This window comes from Symphalangus syndactylus, chromosome 1 (genome assembly GCF_028878055.3).
Source record: "Symphalangus syndactylus isolate Jambi chromosome 1, NHGRI_mSymSyn1-v2.1_pri, whole genome shotgun sequence".
Classification (NCBI taxonomy): domain Eukaryota; kingdom Metazoa; phylum Chordata; class Mammalia; order Primates; family Hylobatidae; genus Symphalangus; species Symphalangus syndactylus.
In genome coordinates this window covers 101,196,876-101,210,018 of record NC_072423.2, presented here as the reverse complement: position 1 = coordinate 101,210,018, position 13,143 = coordinate 101,196,876, and the positions used below count along the sequence as shown (strand labels likewise).

The window sequence follows — 13,143 nt, the reverse complement described above, 5'->3', positions numbered from 1 at the left end:
GGGAGAGTCAGTGTTGAAGTGACCTGGGGCCAGTGGGGACAGGAGCAGGAGGGCCCAGGCTCATGGGGCTGGAGGCTGGGCCCTGAAGCAGACCCAGAGAGGAAGGGAGACCATGAGGCCAGCCCTGCATGGGCCTGGGGGGGCTGCAGGGCTGGGGGAGGGGCACGGGGCAGAGCTGCCTGGGCTTCTTTCTTCAGGTGATGGCAGAGGAGGGGACCCAAGAGGGGGCCCCCAATGAAGACACTGGGGACATGGGGAGGAGACAAGATGGAGAGTCACGACTAGGCACAGAGGTCAGACAGGCAGCCCGGGCCAGGATGGTTAGTGGCCCAGGGGAGAGCTGCAAACCTGGGGATGCAAGAGTCTGGTCAGCAAAGGCCTCCGGGAACACCCACTCCGGCGAGGCAGAAGGAAACTCCACCTGGCTTCAGGAAGGTGGACGGGACTAGGGTTCCATCTCCACCTACAGAAGGGCCTCAGAGCAGCCCTGACCCCCTGGGGGTCAGCAATGTCACCTGGGCCCTGGACCCTCCAGCTTAGCCCTAGCACTGAGGCGCAGAGCCAGGGACCAGCCCAGGAAGGGCATGGTGCCCCCCACATCCAATCTGCTCCTCTCCAACCCCCAGCCCTCCTCATCTTCAAGGCTAATCCCACCTCTTCCAGGCAACTCCCCAAACCACCGCCCATCCTCTCCCTTCCCTTGGAGTGGTTCTCAGATGGTGTGGGCAGTGACACTGTCCGTGTAGATGTGTCCCCAGGCCTCAGAGGCTTGGGTGACAGCCCAGCACCCTCCAGTGCCCAGCACAGGAGAAACGCTAGGGACAGAGGCAGCCATCAAGGGACAGGGCTTGACCAGGGGCAGGCCCTGGGGGCCAGGATGCAAGCACGCCCCCAACCCAGTCAGGTCCCTCCCCACTGCCTGCCCAGCACTGAAGGCTGCAGGGCCCTGGGCACACTTCCGGGCTCCATCTGTGGTGCTCCTGTCCCTCCATCCCCACAGCAGTGGGAGCACAGGCAGATCCACTGCCCAAGGCTGCTGGAAAGTTCCTGGAGGGGGATGGAGAGAAGAGGCTGGGCCAGGCTCCCGGCAGCCCAGCCTACCCCTCCTCCCGTGCTCAGGGACCCTTGAAAGCTAGAGGCCAGCACCCTTGGGACAGGGGGGTACAGGCTGAGTCCTGGCGGAACGCAGTGGTACTAATGACATCTAGGCAGCCTCAATCTTGGAAGGGGGCTGAGTCCCTGGGTGAGAGTGGCCCTAAGCCCCCATCTCCAGCAACAGCTACAGTTTCCAGAACCATTTAGAGGTTGCCCAGTCCCAGTCCTCTAAGGTTGGTGGGGCGGAGGCATTCCCTGGAGTTGGTACTGATGGTACTTTGCTTTTTCTCTGAAAAAGCCCCCCAGGCTCCCATCCCTCGTGGCACCCCCATCTTTGAGAACTTGGTGCCTGACACTGTCCCAGACCCCCTAGCTTCAGGTGCACGACCGTGAGTCTGAGAGTCTGGCTTCCAGCTGCTCTCATTTCTCCATGTGTGTGATCAGGGGATGGAGGGAGGTGTCCACACCCCTAAGGCCTTCCTTCCCCTTCCCTCTTCTCCTATCCCCCTCTGCCTGCTCCCAGGTGCTCAGCCCCTTCCCTCTCTCCCACAGTCCAGTACCCAAGTCAAAAAATGGAACACTCAGAAGATCATGACTTTTAATGCTTTATTGGGATTGCAAGCGTTACAGGGTTAAAGACAAAACCCAAGCATGGGATTTTGCCAGAAATATTAGCGTTAAAGGAGCTGAGTTGAGTCAAACACGGGCCGCAAGGTGGACTGAGGCGGCAGGCACAGGTGACATTCAGTGTTTGGCGTGGGGGTCTTCAGATGATGGCAGAGGAGGGGACCAAAGAGGGGGCCCCCCGCTGAAGACATTGGGGACATGGGGAGGAGACAAGATGGAGAGCCACGACTAGGCACGGAGGTCAGACAGGCAGCCCGGGCCAGGATGGTTAGTGGCCCAGGGGAGAGCTGCAAACCTGGGGACGCAAGGGGCTGGTCGGCAAGTGCCCCCGGGAACACCCACTCCGGCGAGGCAGAATATAACACTGGGTGGGTGGGCATCCTGACGAATGGGCAGGTAATTTGGGGTGCCTCGAAGTGTTTTGGATCTCAGGCCAATGTGGGTTCTACAATTGTGACAATTTGACTCTTTGGGCTTCTGTTCAATGTTCCGAATGGCCCACTCTCAGGGCGCTTGCTGAGGGACCCTCTGCGACTGAGGCGGGCTGGCATGGACGACCCCCGGGGTCATGCCAGCCCCGTCGCCAGGACCCAGAAGCCTCGGGCCTCTAGACTGCTAGTCGGGCTGCGTGCGGGGGGGCTGAGCTGGGGGCACAAGTGGGGGCGAGGTAAACCTCCCAGAGGCCGAGTCCCTGCTGCAGCCCTAGGCGCCGCGGTGGTGGCTGCTACGGCATCGCCAGACCCGCGGGCTCCGGGGCCCAAGCAACCTGGTCGATGGGCAGACCTGGCAGCTCTCCTGCTCTGTGGGCTCAGACCTGCCTGACCTCCCTACTCTCCGACCTCACCCCACCTTGCCCCCAGGAGGTCCCACAGAGCTTCGGACCTCCTGGAGACAAGGCAGGGTGCTGAGGGGCGGGCAAGATGTCACCGAGGGAGAGGGGAGGGCTCCTCAAGTGTGCGGAAGGCGGCCACCCTGCCCCAGCCTGATGGAACCTGTTTACACACCTGCTAGCCCCTTCCCCTCCGGCCGGCCTCGGGCCAGCCAGGAGCCCCCTCCTGTGGCCTCCGAGCACCCTCCTGACACCTGAGGAGACCCTGCCCCACCCCCCCCTCCGGCCTCAGGACTTCTGGGGACCAGCCACTGTCCCCAGAAGCCAGGTCGGACAGTGGCCTTCTCCACTCCCCTCTGACTTCTCCAAGGGGGCTCAGTGGCCAGTGCCCCCCAGGAGGCTCCACCCTCAACTCAACCCAAGCAACAGGGACAGATGAAAAACAAAATCCAATCAGGGCGATAAATGGCGGGAGGCAGGACGTGGTGGTCTTCAGGCTGGCTTCGTGCGTTCTTGCTTTTGTCACTGCCCCCCTGTTACATAGGGAGGGGGTTTAATTTGGTTTCTGAGCGCATAAAGCTAAGGAGGGGTAAAAAAAAAAAAAAAACAAAAAAAAAAGGAAAAATGCCCCAAGAAACAAAGAGGGGAAATAGATCAATTGACATGAAATTTGGGGGTTCCTAATTTCTCTATGTAATTCTGCAAGTCTGCTGTCGATCCTCCTGAGTTTTCCATCCAAAATCTCCCGGGACCACTTCCTACCCCAGAGCTCCCCCCACCCAGCCCCCACTGCCCCCCACCCACCCCTCCAACCGCCAGACTTCCCACACTCCCCTCATCAGTGCACGGCCCCCGAGGACCCCACATTTCTTGGGGGGTCCCCAGGAGATGGGCAAAGATGATCCCTCGGTGTGCTCCGGTGGGGGGTCCCCAAGATCTTCCTTCCAGGAGCACACGAGGGAGTCAGGCTACTTGTGGGGGCATGTCTGCTCAGCTACCGCCATCTCCAATGTGGCCAAACTCCTTCCTCACTCGGCTGGGCCGACACGCAGTAAGTAAGGTGTATCGGGAATGGGTGGGGTATGGGGAGCATCATGGCTCACACTGCGGGGGCCGTGGGGACAGGCGCCAAGGAGGCCAGCCTCGCAAGGGCACCTCTCTCAAGGTGGAAAGATGGAATTAGGCCTGGGACACACCCCGCCCACCCTATGGGCGCATCCCAAACGCCGCCGGCCGCACACTCAGGCCCCACCATCTGAGCCCCCTCCTCTGAGAGGCAGGGCACAGACAGGGCCGAGGGGCAGTGGAGATGGGAACAGGAGGGGGGCTCAGACCATGAAAACAGCTTGGAGAATCTTAGAGGGACTTTGGCCTGATCCGTACAGATATTGTAGTTGCTTAGATATGCTTATTGTTTTCATCCAATTGTGTGGGGGTGTGCGTGTGTGTGCGCATGTGTGTGTGTGCAGGTGGGTGCTTGTGTGTGCACGTGTGTGCTGTGTGTTCGTGTGCTGTGTTCATGCATGTGCTGTGTGGGCGTGTGTGCTGTGTGTGCTGTTTTGTGTGTGTGCTGTGTTCGTGTGTGTGCTGTGCGTGTGTGCTGTGTGTGCATGTGTGTGCTGTGTGTTTGTGTGTGTGCTGTGTTCATGTATGTGCTGTGCGTGCGTGTGTGCTGTGTGTGCATGTGTGTGCTGTGTGTTTGTGTGTGTGCTGTGTTCATGCATGTGCTGTGCGTGCGTGTGTGCTGTGTGCTGTTTTGTGTGTGTGCTGTGTTCGTGTGTGTGCTGTGCGTGTGTGCTGTGTGTGCATGTGTGTGCTGTGTGTTTGTGTGTGTGCTGTGTTCATGTATGTGCTGTGCGTGCGTGTGTGCTGTGTGTGCATGTGTTCGTGTGTGTGCTGTGTGTGCGTGTGTGCTGTGTGCTTGTGTGTGCATGTGTGTGCTGTGTGTTTGTGTGTGTGCTGTGTGTTCGTGGGCTGTGTGCTCCTGTGTGCGCTGTGTGTTTGTGTGCTGTTTGTGTGTGCTGTGTGTTCGTGTGTGTGCTGTGTGTTCATGTGAGTGCTGTGTGCTCGTGTGTGTGCTGTGTTCATGTGTGCGCTGTGTGTTTCTGTGTCTGCTGTGTGTTGTGTGCGTGTGGCTGCGGGGATGCATAAAGTATGAGTGCTTTTTAGGATGGGAATTGAGATGTAAGATTTGGGGGTGGGGGTTGTGCCAATTACATTTCATTTGCATGGATTTTGGTTTTCATGCTCTGTCCTCCCCTCCTTTGGTCTCGCTGGGTCCCTCTGACTGCTCTGTGATTTTTAGTGATGGAAAAGGGAGTGAGGAGCCAGTCTTGGCTGTTGCTATTTTGGGATGGCCAGTTTACCCTGAAAATTCCCATGAGAAGGGAGATGGCGGTAGCAGCGACATGCCCACCTGTGATTTCTGGGCCCTTCTTTTCTCTTTGCTGGTTCAGGGACTCAAGTCCAGGCCAATTTGACTCAAAGTCCAAGGGAGAAGAGAAAGAGGGGGGTGGGGAGTGCCAAATTCCTTTATTTTGCCAATTGTTTCTCAGCCAATTCGTTTTTAATACTTTTTTTTTTTTAGCCAATTGATTTTTTTTTGGTGGTTGTTTTTTTAAAGCCAATTTCTGAGCTTTTCTGGTGTTTCTAAAAAGCCAATTAGTTTTAAGAGGGTTGTTGTGGGGAGGGGGAAGGGGGTTAGTTTAATGTTTTGATTTTTTATGTGTGGGGATAATTGGGGATAATTTGGGGGGAGGGTGTGTGGGGGGTGTTTAAAGCCAATTGATTTTGTACATGTTTGAAGATGTTGCTGTGCTTCCTCAGCCCGATGGAGGGGGCCGAGGAGAGTAGCCTGTTTCGGGGAGGCGGGGCACGGGGACTGGGTCAGGAGAAGTCCCAGGGGGACGTGGAACCGAGAGATTTTCGCGATGGAACCTGATGGAAACGTCCGTGGTCAGGAGGAGGCTGGAGGGTGGTGGCGCCGGGCTGCAGACTTGCGGCAGTTTTGCTCACTTCCGATTGCTGGCCATCTCTGGGGGGGTGCCCCCGTGGGTGGGGTCTTGGGTGGGTAGAGCAATCAGGGGACGGTGACGCTTGGCCTCCCTGAACGCCTCAAGCTCCTTGGCGAGCACGTGACCCCGGCGGGCACGCAGGAGGGCAGGCAGGCCCCTGCGCAGGCGCTGGGTGGACTGCTTCCAGGTGTCATATTGGAAGAACTTGCCCACGGGGTATCTGGGGAAGTTGTCCTGGGAGGGGAAGGGGCTGGTCAGCAGGTGCCTGCTCTCCGGGCTCTTCTGCCTGAGCCGCCCGCCTGACCTGACAGGCCACCCCTGTGACTGATCAGTGACTTGAGCTAACGTCCACGGGCAGGGGGACAGAAGGAGCCAGCGTCTGAGCTGCTCCTCAGCCACACAACAAGCAAGGAAGTCACGGGTCCTTGTCCCTGGCCAAGAGGTCCCAGAGGCCACAGGAAACACTGGGCGCCCGAAGCCCTATTTCTCTGTCTCTAGAGAGCGGGAAAGGGGCCCAGGACCCTCACCGGAAGCACGGTCGGAGGGGTCGACACGTCCCTCTCGGACTTGGCGGGGGTAGCACAGTACGTCTCCAGGAGGGCCAGGTCACAGCTGCGGAAACAGCACTCCTCAACGATGCCACGGCTGCGACGGCTCACACGGCTTGCGGGCCTGCCTGGAAGTCCCACAGCACAGAGAGAGGCGCGTTAGCACCGCACTGCCCCCTGCCCCAGGAGGCTGAAGGAGGAGCAAACCACCCCTGCCCTCAGGCCAGGCCCTGGAAGGATACAGCCACCCTGCGGGTCAGGGGAGGGAAGTGAGAGCTGGCAGGCAGAGGCGTCCCAGGAAGAAGAGAGGTGAGAGGGGAGGTGAGTGGGACCCAGACCAGCCCGTGGCCTCTGCTGCCTCCTTCCTCAGATGAAAAATGGGCACAAGCTCTTGGTCCCATGGCCAGACGGACACCACCAGGACCAAAGGCCCACACTGGGAGTGGTTTGGAAAATGTGTGGGATGTGAGCCCAGTTCAGGGGCCCCCACAGGCGGGACTGCTGTCCCTGAGCTTGGACTCTGGCCTGGCACCACCTAGGAGGCTGGAGGGGCCCACACCACCCCTGGAGCTGCTGAGACAGGGAGACAAGGGCAGGAGAGGAGAAGACGGGAGGAGAGGAGTGAGGAGGCGTGATGGAACCACTCCCTTCTTTCCTCCCGTCTTCCCCCTCTCCCCCACAGCAATGCTCAGCTGGAAAGGGAAGGTCGCTGGGGGCTCCACCTTGGGGTGCCAAAGGGCAGGTGCCATCAGCCGGAGGAGGGAGCAGGAGCCCCATCACGGGGGTCCCCCAAGGGGGGGCTTGGCCCTCCCCTCCTCTCAGGAAAGCCTGGTGCAGGGAAGCTTCTCCCTGGGCAAGGACTGGCTGGCACCAGGCCCTGCAGTGCCACTTCCTACCCCCAAATGGGGCAGGCGAGAGAGAGGGCACAGGAGAGGCCAGGGCGGGCAGGGGCTTCCAGAGTCAAGCAGCAGGAACTTTTCAGAGAGAAGCTTTGAAGTGCATTTGCATCCTGTGAGCCCATTTCACAGCGTGAGTAAGTAGTGGTGGTAAAGATGTCATGTGGTGAGTGTCAGGTGGAATAAGCCATGTGGCCCCTGCCAGCGAGGAGCGGCCCCTCCGCTGCCCCATCAGGCATGCCCAGGCACCATGCCTGCCTCTGCATCCACCCAGCCCCCCATATGGGGGTGGGGTCTCAAGGACAATGAGCCGTGCACCCACCTGCCAGCCCCCAGGCTGGAAAAACAAGAGAGAAACATGAGGAAAGGCTGAAGCGTCCTTGAGGTCAGCAGGTGGGCACCCTCCAAGGCAGCCTTGGGGCCCAAGGAGGTGCATGCACCACTCACCCCTGCCACCCACCAACTGCACTTGTCTTATTGATTTTAATTCTATAAATCACTTTATTGATTTTAATTCTGATCATTCACTGAACACACGTCCCTTGTCAAAATGTCCAAAAGGTGCAGGAAGAAAGGCAGGCTCTTCCTCCAGAGCCTGAAGCCCTGCCCTAGGGGTGCAGCGCCTCAGCAGCAGGAGGCTCACGGCCCCCAACAGAAATTCTGATGCCCAGGGAGACCCCCGTGAGTGCCCCTGATGTCTAGGGGGCACCTCTGGCCCACCCTTCAAAGGAGGCGTGTGATGGGAAAGGCAGCTGGTGTGGATGCCCTGGGACACCGCAGGTGCTCAGAAACGAGGCTGGAAGGTCAAAGTCTCAGAGCAAGGGGCTGGGCCACTGACCTAGGAGTGTGCTCCCCTGGCTTGAGGGTGGGCATCCCCACCAGTCACTCTAGGGGCCTGACCAGGTCTGAGGAAGCCCCTCCCAGCTACTTACTGAAGTAGAAGCCGCGGTCCCCACAGACGAACTGGAGGGTGTCCACCAGCTCCCCGCCGCACAGGGTCTCACTGGGGCGGTAAGCAGCAATGCAGCACGAGGCGAAGGCCAAGAAGGTGAGAAGCACCAGCATCGACTTCCCCATTGGGATTCCCATTGGTATCTGGGGGTGGGAGAGAAGTGGCGTGAGCGGGGCAGCCAGGCCAAGCCCCAGGCCAGAGATGCCCCTCCCAAATCAGAGGCCCTTGGCCAACCTACAAATTCAACTGAAAATTTAAAGCACGGCTTTCCTATAAACATTATTTTTATTACAAAAGTAACACACAGGTCTTAATGCTGAGGTGAGGGCGCAGGGCGACTTGCAGAATGAAGTATCTGGAAGGAAGCACGCAGAAAGGGCCCAGTTCCTTCCATTTGCAAGAAGCACTAGTAATTTTACACGAGGGGTGACCATCTCCACGGTCATTATTGCAGGAGCTCAGCGGCATCCACAGCTGCAGGGGCCCAGGCTGGACACCCGACCTGGCCTCCGTCCTGTGACACCATGGGGGCAGGGCCAGCCCAGGATCACATCACCACTTCTCAGGCCTCCAGCGCCAGCCAAGATGGCAGACAGCCCCACCCCTACAGAGCATGTGCATCCAAGAGAACCAGTCCCTTCCTCCCCACAACCCCCAGCTGAGCAGGGGGGGTCCAGGAGGACCATCCCCCTCAAAGCAGCAGGCCGCTCCTGCTGGGCCAGCCCTGCCCCTCCCCTTGGCTTTTCCACCTTTCCAGTCTGCAGCTGAACCAGGCCTGGGTCAAGGACTCCAATGGTTAGCACAACCACGCCACCCGTGCTCCTAGAAAGCTTATTTTCCCAGTCACCCAGTTCTCCAACTCCAGTCTGCCTTGGGTACCCCCAAACACACACACACAAGCCCAGAACCTCCTTTCCAGGCCTCAGATCGAACCAGTAAGGCCAGGAGCCTCCAGAACATCTCCCCATTTGCGCTACCAAACTCTCCCCGTGGGAGCTGTAGAGACCAGCTCAGTCCACCTGGGAAGTCCGACACCAGGTTCCCCAGACTGCAATCTGGAAGGGGAGGCCAGTCTTAGGACACACCCCCTCCACAGGCTGCAGGGCCATAGGGCCCGGTTAACCAACTCGGGGGTGGGAGGCCGGGGGCCACCACAGCAAGTTGGCCCTGCCCCTGCAGATGGTGGAGGCCTCCAGGCGGGCAGCCCCAGCCTTCGCTCCACAGACCCAGGGGAGTTTTTGGTGCAATAAATTATGTGAGCGACTGAACAGGCAATGGGACAGAAGCACAACTTTGCATGCCCTCTCTAAAGAGCAGTAGGCAGCTGCACCGAGGATCTGAAAGCCTCCTTGGTCATCTCCTTGACTGGATCCTGGCCAGTCCCCTCACCGCCCCCTCTGCCACCCCCTTCCAAATTCTAAGAGCACACTCCGCCAGCGGGCCACTCTAGCCCTCGCGGCGCTTCCGCAACAAGCCCCACCACTCTGAACTTGGAGGTCCGGGTCAGGGGACCGGCAGAAAGCAGGACAGGAAGCATGCAGCGGTGCGGAGCAGGTGAGGGCCCAGGAAAAGCCCTGAGCTGGGCAAGGAGGGGGCCGAAGGGAAGGAACAGAAAGGGAAGGAGCAGGTGAGGAAGCAGAGACCAGGTGGGGGCAGGGGCCGAGGAAAAGAGGGGAGGGGGGGTGCTGTCCGAGAGGCAGCGGGCTGGCGGCTGCAGGGCCCGAGGCCCAGGCGTGGGCCGTGCCCCCTGCTGCCCTGCCCCAGGCTGGAGTGGGATGGCAGCGGGGGTCCTCACTCCACAGCCCTGGTTACCTACAGCTCAGCAGAAGGCTCGCTGGGGCAGGAGGAGGAGGAGGAAGAGGAGGAGGAGGAAGCTGGAAGTCTCTTTCACAGGAGAAGCTAATGTCCAGTTTGCAGGCTGGTCAGTGCCTCAGCTTTTATGTGTGAGCCGACTCCTCCCAGCCCCGGCTCCACCCTACCCCCCACCCCTCTCCCTGCTGACCACTCCCCCGCGCCTTTGCTCCCGCCCTCTCCCTCCTCCCAGCCAGTCTCTTCTCTCCTGCACCCCCAACCGCGAGCCCTGGACCATCCCGTAGCGAAGTGCCATGGGCTCCCATCCTGCACCCCCAGCTCATCTCTGCACAGGGCAGTGAAGGGGGGGTCTCCTTCCCACCTCCTTGTATGGAAACTTCCACGCTGCCCACTGGGCAGGGGCCGCGGCCTCTCTCTGGATTGAAGGCTCTGCCCTTCTGAGCCTCAGACCAGCAGCCCCTCTCCCCCTCTCCCGGGACTCCTGTTTGGAAATGTTGCGGACAGAGCCAGAGGGGGTGTGGGGAGATATCGCGAATGTGGCGTCTGCCATGACTCCTGCCAACTCGGCCCCTCTCCATCCTGGCCCCGCCCACCCCCGTCTTCCTCTCGCGGTCTCGCTGGCACCGCGTCAACATACCAGGGTGGGCTTCTGCGGCTCCGCGCCCCTCCTCGTTACCCAGCACCCCGGAGGCCAGGGCCCGCAAGGCACGAATCACACATGTTAGGCAGCACCCCCTGCACCCACAGACCGACCAGGAAGTCGCCCCTGCAGACAGCTCACACCTCCCTCGGCCCTTCCCGACGCCCCCAACCCACCCCCAGCTCCACCGCCAGGGTGAGCGCGGGGCTCCGCGCAGGGAACGGGACCCGCAGCCGTCCGTCCTCCTCCTCCTCCTCCCCGGGCTCAGCCGCCCCGCCGAGCCCCGCAGGCCCGGGCCGGGAGCAGGCGGAGGAAGGGCCGGGCGTCCGGCGCAAGCCCGCGCCGCCCCAGCCCCGGCCCCGGCCCAGCCCGCACACGCCGCTTACCTGGAAGCCGGCGACGCTGCCGCCCACCTCCCTGCTGCGTGTCGCAAACCGAACAGCGGGCGTTGGCCCTCCTGCCGGACACTCCTCTGCCAGCGCCGCTCTGGCCGAGTCGCGGGGGCCGAATGTGCGACGGGGCAGAGCGGGGGGATGGCTTTTTTTTGGGGGGGGGGAGAATTCGTCTGATTGTCCAGGGAGGACGGGCTGTCTTCGGGCTGGGGCGGGCCAGATGTTGTACTTTTCGGGGGGGAAAAGGTATCGGGAAATGAGGTCAGCTGTTGTATCAAGGATAGAGGGGGGCAGAGATAGTGGGAGAGACAGAGTGAACGTGAAAGGGGGGGGCCGAAGAGAGGGCGAGAGGGAGAGAGGACAGCGAGAGGCGGGCAGGCTCACAGCGGGAGAGAACAGCACGGAGAGAAACAGAAAGCGTGTAATTAATCCACTTTGGTTCGGCGAAGGCGAGAGGGCGGGCGTGAGGGGGGGAGGGAGTCGGAGGCTAGGAGCTGGGGGGGACGGGAGGGAGCCAAGGGAAGGTTGCGGGAGAAAGAGCGGGGGCCGGGGCCAGATGCCAAGAGGGGCGCGGGGAGCACAGAGAAGCGGAGGGAAGGGCGCCACGTCGAGGGGCCGGGGGAGGCGGTGACTGGGGGGCGGAGTGGAGGCTGCACCCGGGCCGCGGGCGCCCAGCTCGGTTTGGGCCGACGGAGCCCTCTGCCGTCGCGAGCCCGGGCCTCGGGAGGGGGACAGGCAGTGGCGGCACCGGGGCCGCTCCGGGACGCAGCGCGGAAAGGGGAGCGGCCCGAGGCTGCGCGCCGGGGGGAGGGCTGGAGGGGGAGCGCGGGGGGGTGACAACGCCGGCGGCCTGCGAGCCGGACTGCCTGCGGGGGGAACCGCCTCCTCGGGCGAAGCGGGAATGGGGGAGTTGAGGTAGATGAAGAGGAGGCGGCGGGGAATCCGCAGGCCCGGCGGAGCGCGACCCCGCGGACGGCGCCCGGGACGGGAGTCAGCAGCGAGGCAGCGGGCGGCGTCGACGCGGGGCCGCCTTGCCCGATGGAGGCGCTGGTGGGCAGAGCGCGGGCAGGCGTGGGCCAGGAGGCGGGGGCGGCCGGAAGGGGGGGGCCGGGGCCGGCCGGGCCTCACGCAGCTCCGCCGGAGAGCAGGCGAACTGCGGGCGCCCACGCCCGGCTCTTATAGTCGCGCCAGCCCGCGGCCCAGGGCCCGCGCGGGCCTCGCTGGCCTCGCGCCCGCGCCAATGGGCGCCCGCGGAGCCCTCGCCCCGCCCCCGGCCCGCCCCCGCAACCCGAGCCAAGAGTGGGGCGGGGGGTGCGGGCTGGGGGCCCTGGGGCCCCGGGGGTGGGGGGCGGCGGTCGCGGGGGCTGGGGGGTGCGCGGGGGCGAGACTGGGTGGGGGGCAGGGAGCCGCAGAGCGCCAAGGCCATGCTGAATGCCCGTTCTAGAGAATTCAGGGGCCCCATCTCGGGTTTCTGGGGTGCCCGGGCGGCCTGTGCTCGTGAGCTGGGATCGCCGGGCAGGCAGGGGCAGGCGGGCTCCCAGCGCCCCGCCAGGAGGCTGCACTGCGGGTGCGCCCCGTCTGAGTGCAGATGCAGGTGGCTCGGGGCTGAGTCGGGGGTCTTTGCTGGTTGTTGCGGCGGAGGGGGCCCCTGGGCTCGGGCGGGGCGCGCAGCCGCCACCTGCCCCAGCAGGAGGAGCTGGCCACGCGGCTCTTGGAGCCTCAGCCAGATCCCGAGCGCCCCCCGGTGCCGCGCCGGAGCCCCGGAGCCCCCGCCAGGTGCGGGACGCGCGGAGGGCCGGCTGGGTTGGGCCGAATCTGGCCAGGCTTGGAGCCTGCGGAGGCTCCGGCCGCCAGAGGAGAGAGCATCAGGGCGGGAAACACAGCTCAAATCCTACCTGCATGGCCGAGCTCACCGGGGTGCGTCTAAGTAGCTCGCCTTTGGGGCCCACCCAAAATATCTGGATAATGGTTACCCCGTCCTCAGTGCGTTGGACTTGCATAGACGCGAGTTCAGTCTTGGGGACCACCACGATAATTTGGGGGTCTGGGGAAACCATCTCCTGGAGAGTTTGAACGATGTAAGAAAGCACTGTGATTTTTACCAAGTCAAAACCACGCACAAAATCCCGCATCCCGCCAGCCGCCCGCCGCCTAAGCCTGGCCAAGGGGAAGGGGCCGCCGGCAGAATCTCGCGCCCCCTGGCCCCCCTCGCCCCCCTCGCTCCGCCATCAATCACTTCGCCCGCGCTCCGCGCGCGCCTCCCGGCGGAGTCCTAGGCCCGCGGGCTAGAGGCGCTTTACAGCCCGGCGGGAGCGCCTCTCCTCCGCGTCCCTCGCCC

At 62.4% G+C, this 13,143-nt stretch overlaps 1 protein-coding gene across 4 annotated transcripts; it reads right to left on the bottom strand.

Annotated features, from left to right (window-relative positions):
- Positions 1-4,162: 4,162 nt before the first annotated feature.
- IGF2 (insulin like growth factor 2) lies at positions 4,163-12,862 on the bottom strand. Of its 4 annotated transcripts, none has more exons than XM_055271980.2 (4): positions 12,701-12,862; positions 7,942-8,104; positions 6,093-6,241; positions 4,163-5,799 (listed from the first exon to the last, which is right to left on the bottom strand). In XM_055271980.2, exons 1-4 carry the CDS (start codon positions 12,860-12,862, stop codon positions 5,563-5,565), a joined length of 711 nt encoding a protein of 236 aa, XP_055127955.1. In that variant the 3' UTR covers positions 4,163-5,562. The 4 variants fall into 4 exon arrangements, with proteins under 4 accessions (XP_055127955.1, XP_055127945.1, XP_055127956.1 ...); XM_055271970.2 differs by lacking the exon at positions 12,701-12,862 and adding an exon at positions 10,800-11,925; XM_055271981.2 differs by lacking the exon at positions 12,701-12,862 and adding an exon at positions 9,778-9,866.
- Positions 12,863-13,143: the final 281 nt, after the last annotated feature.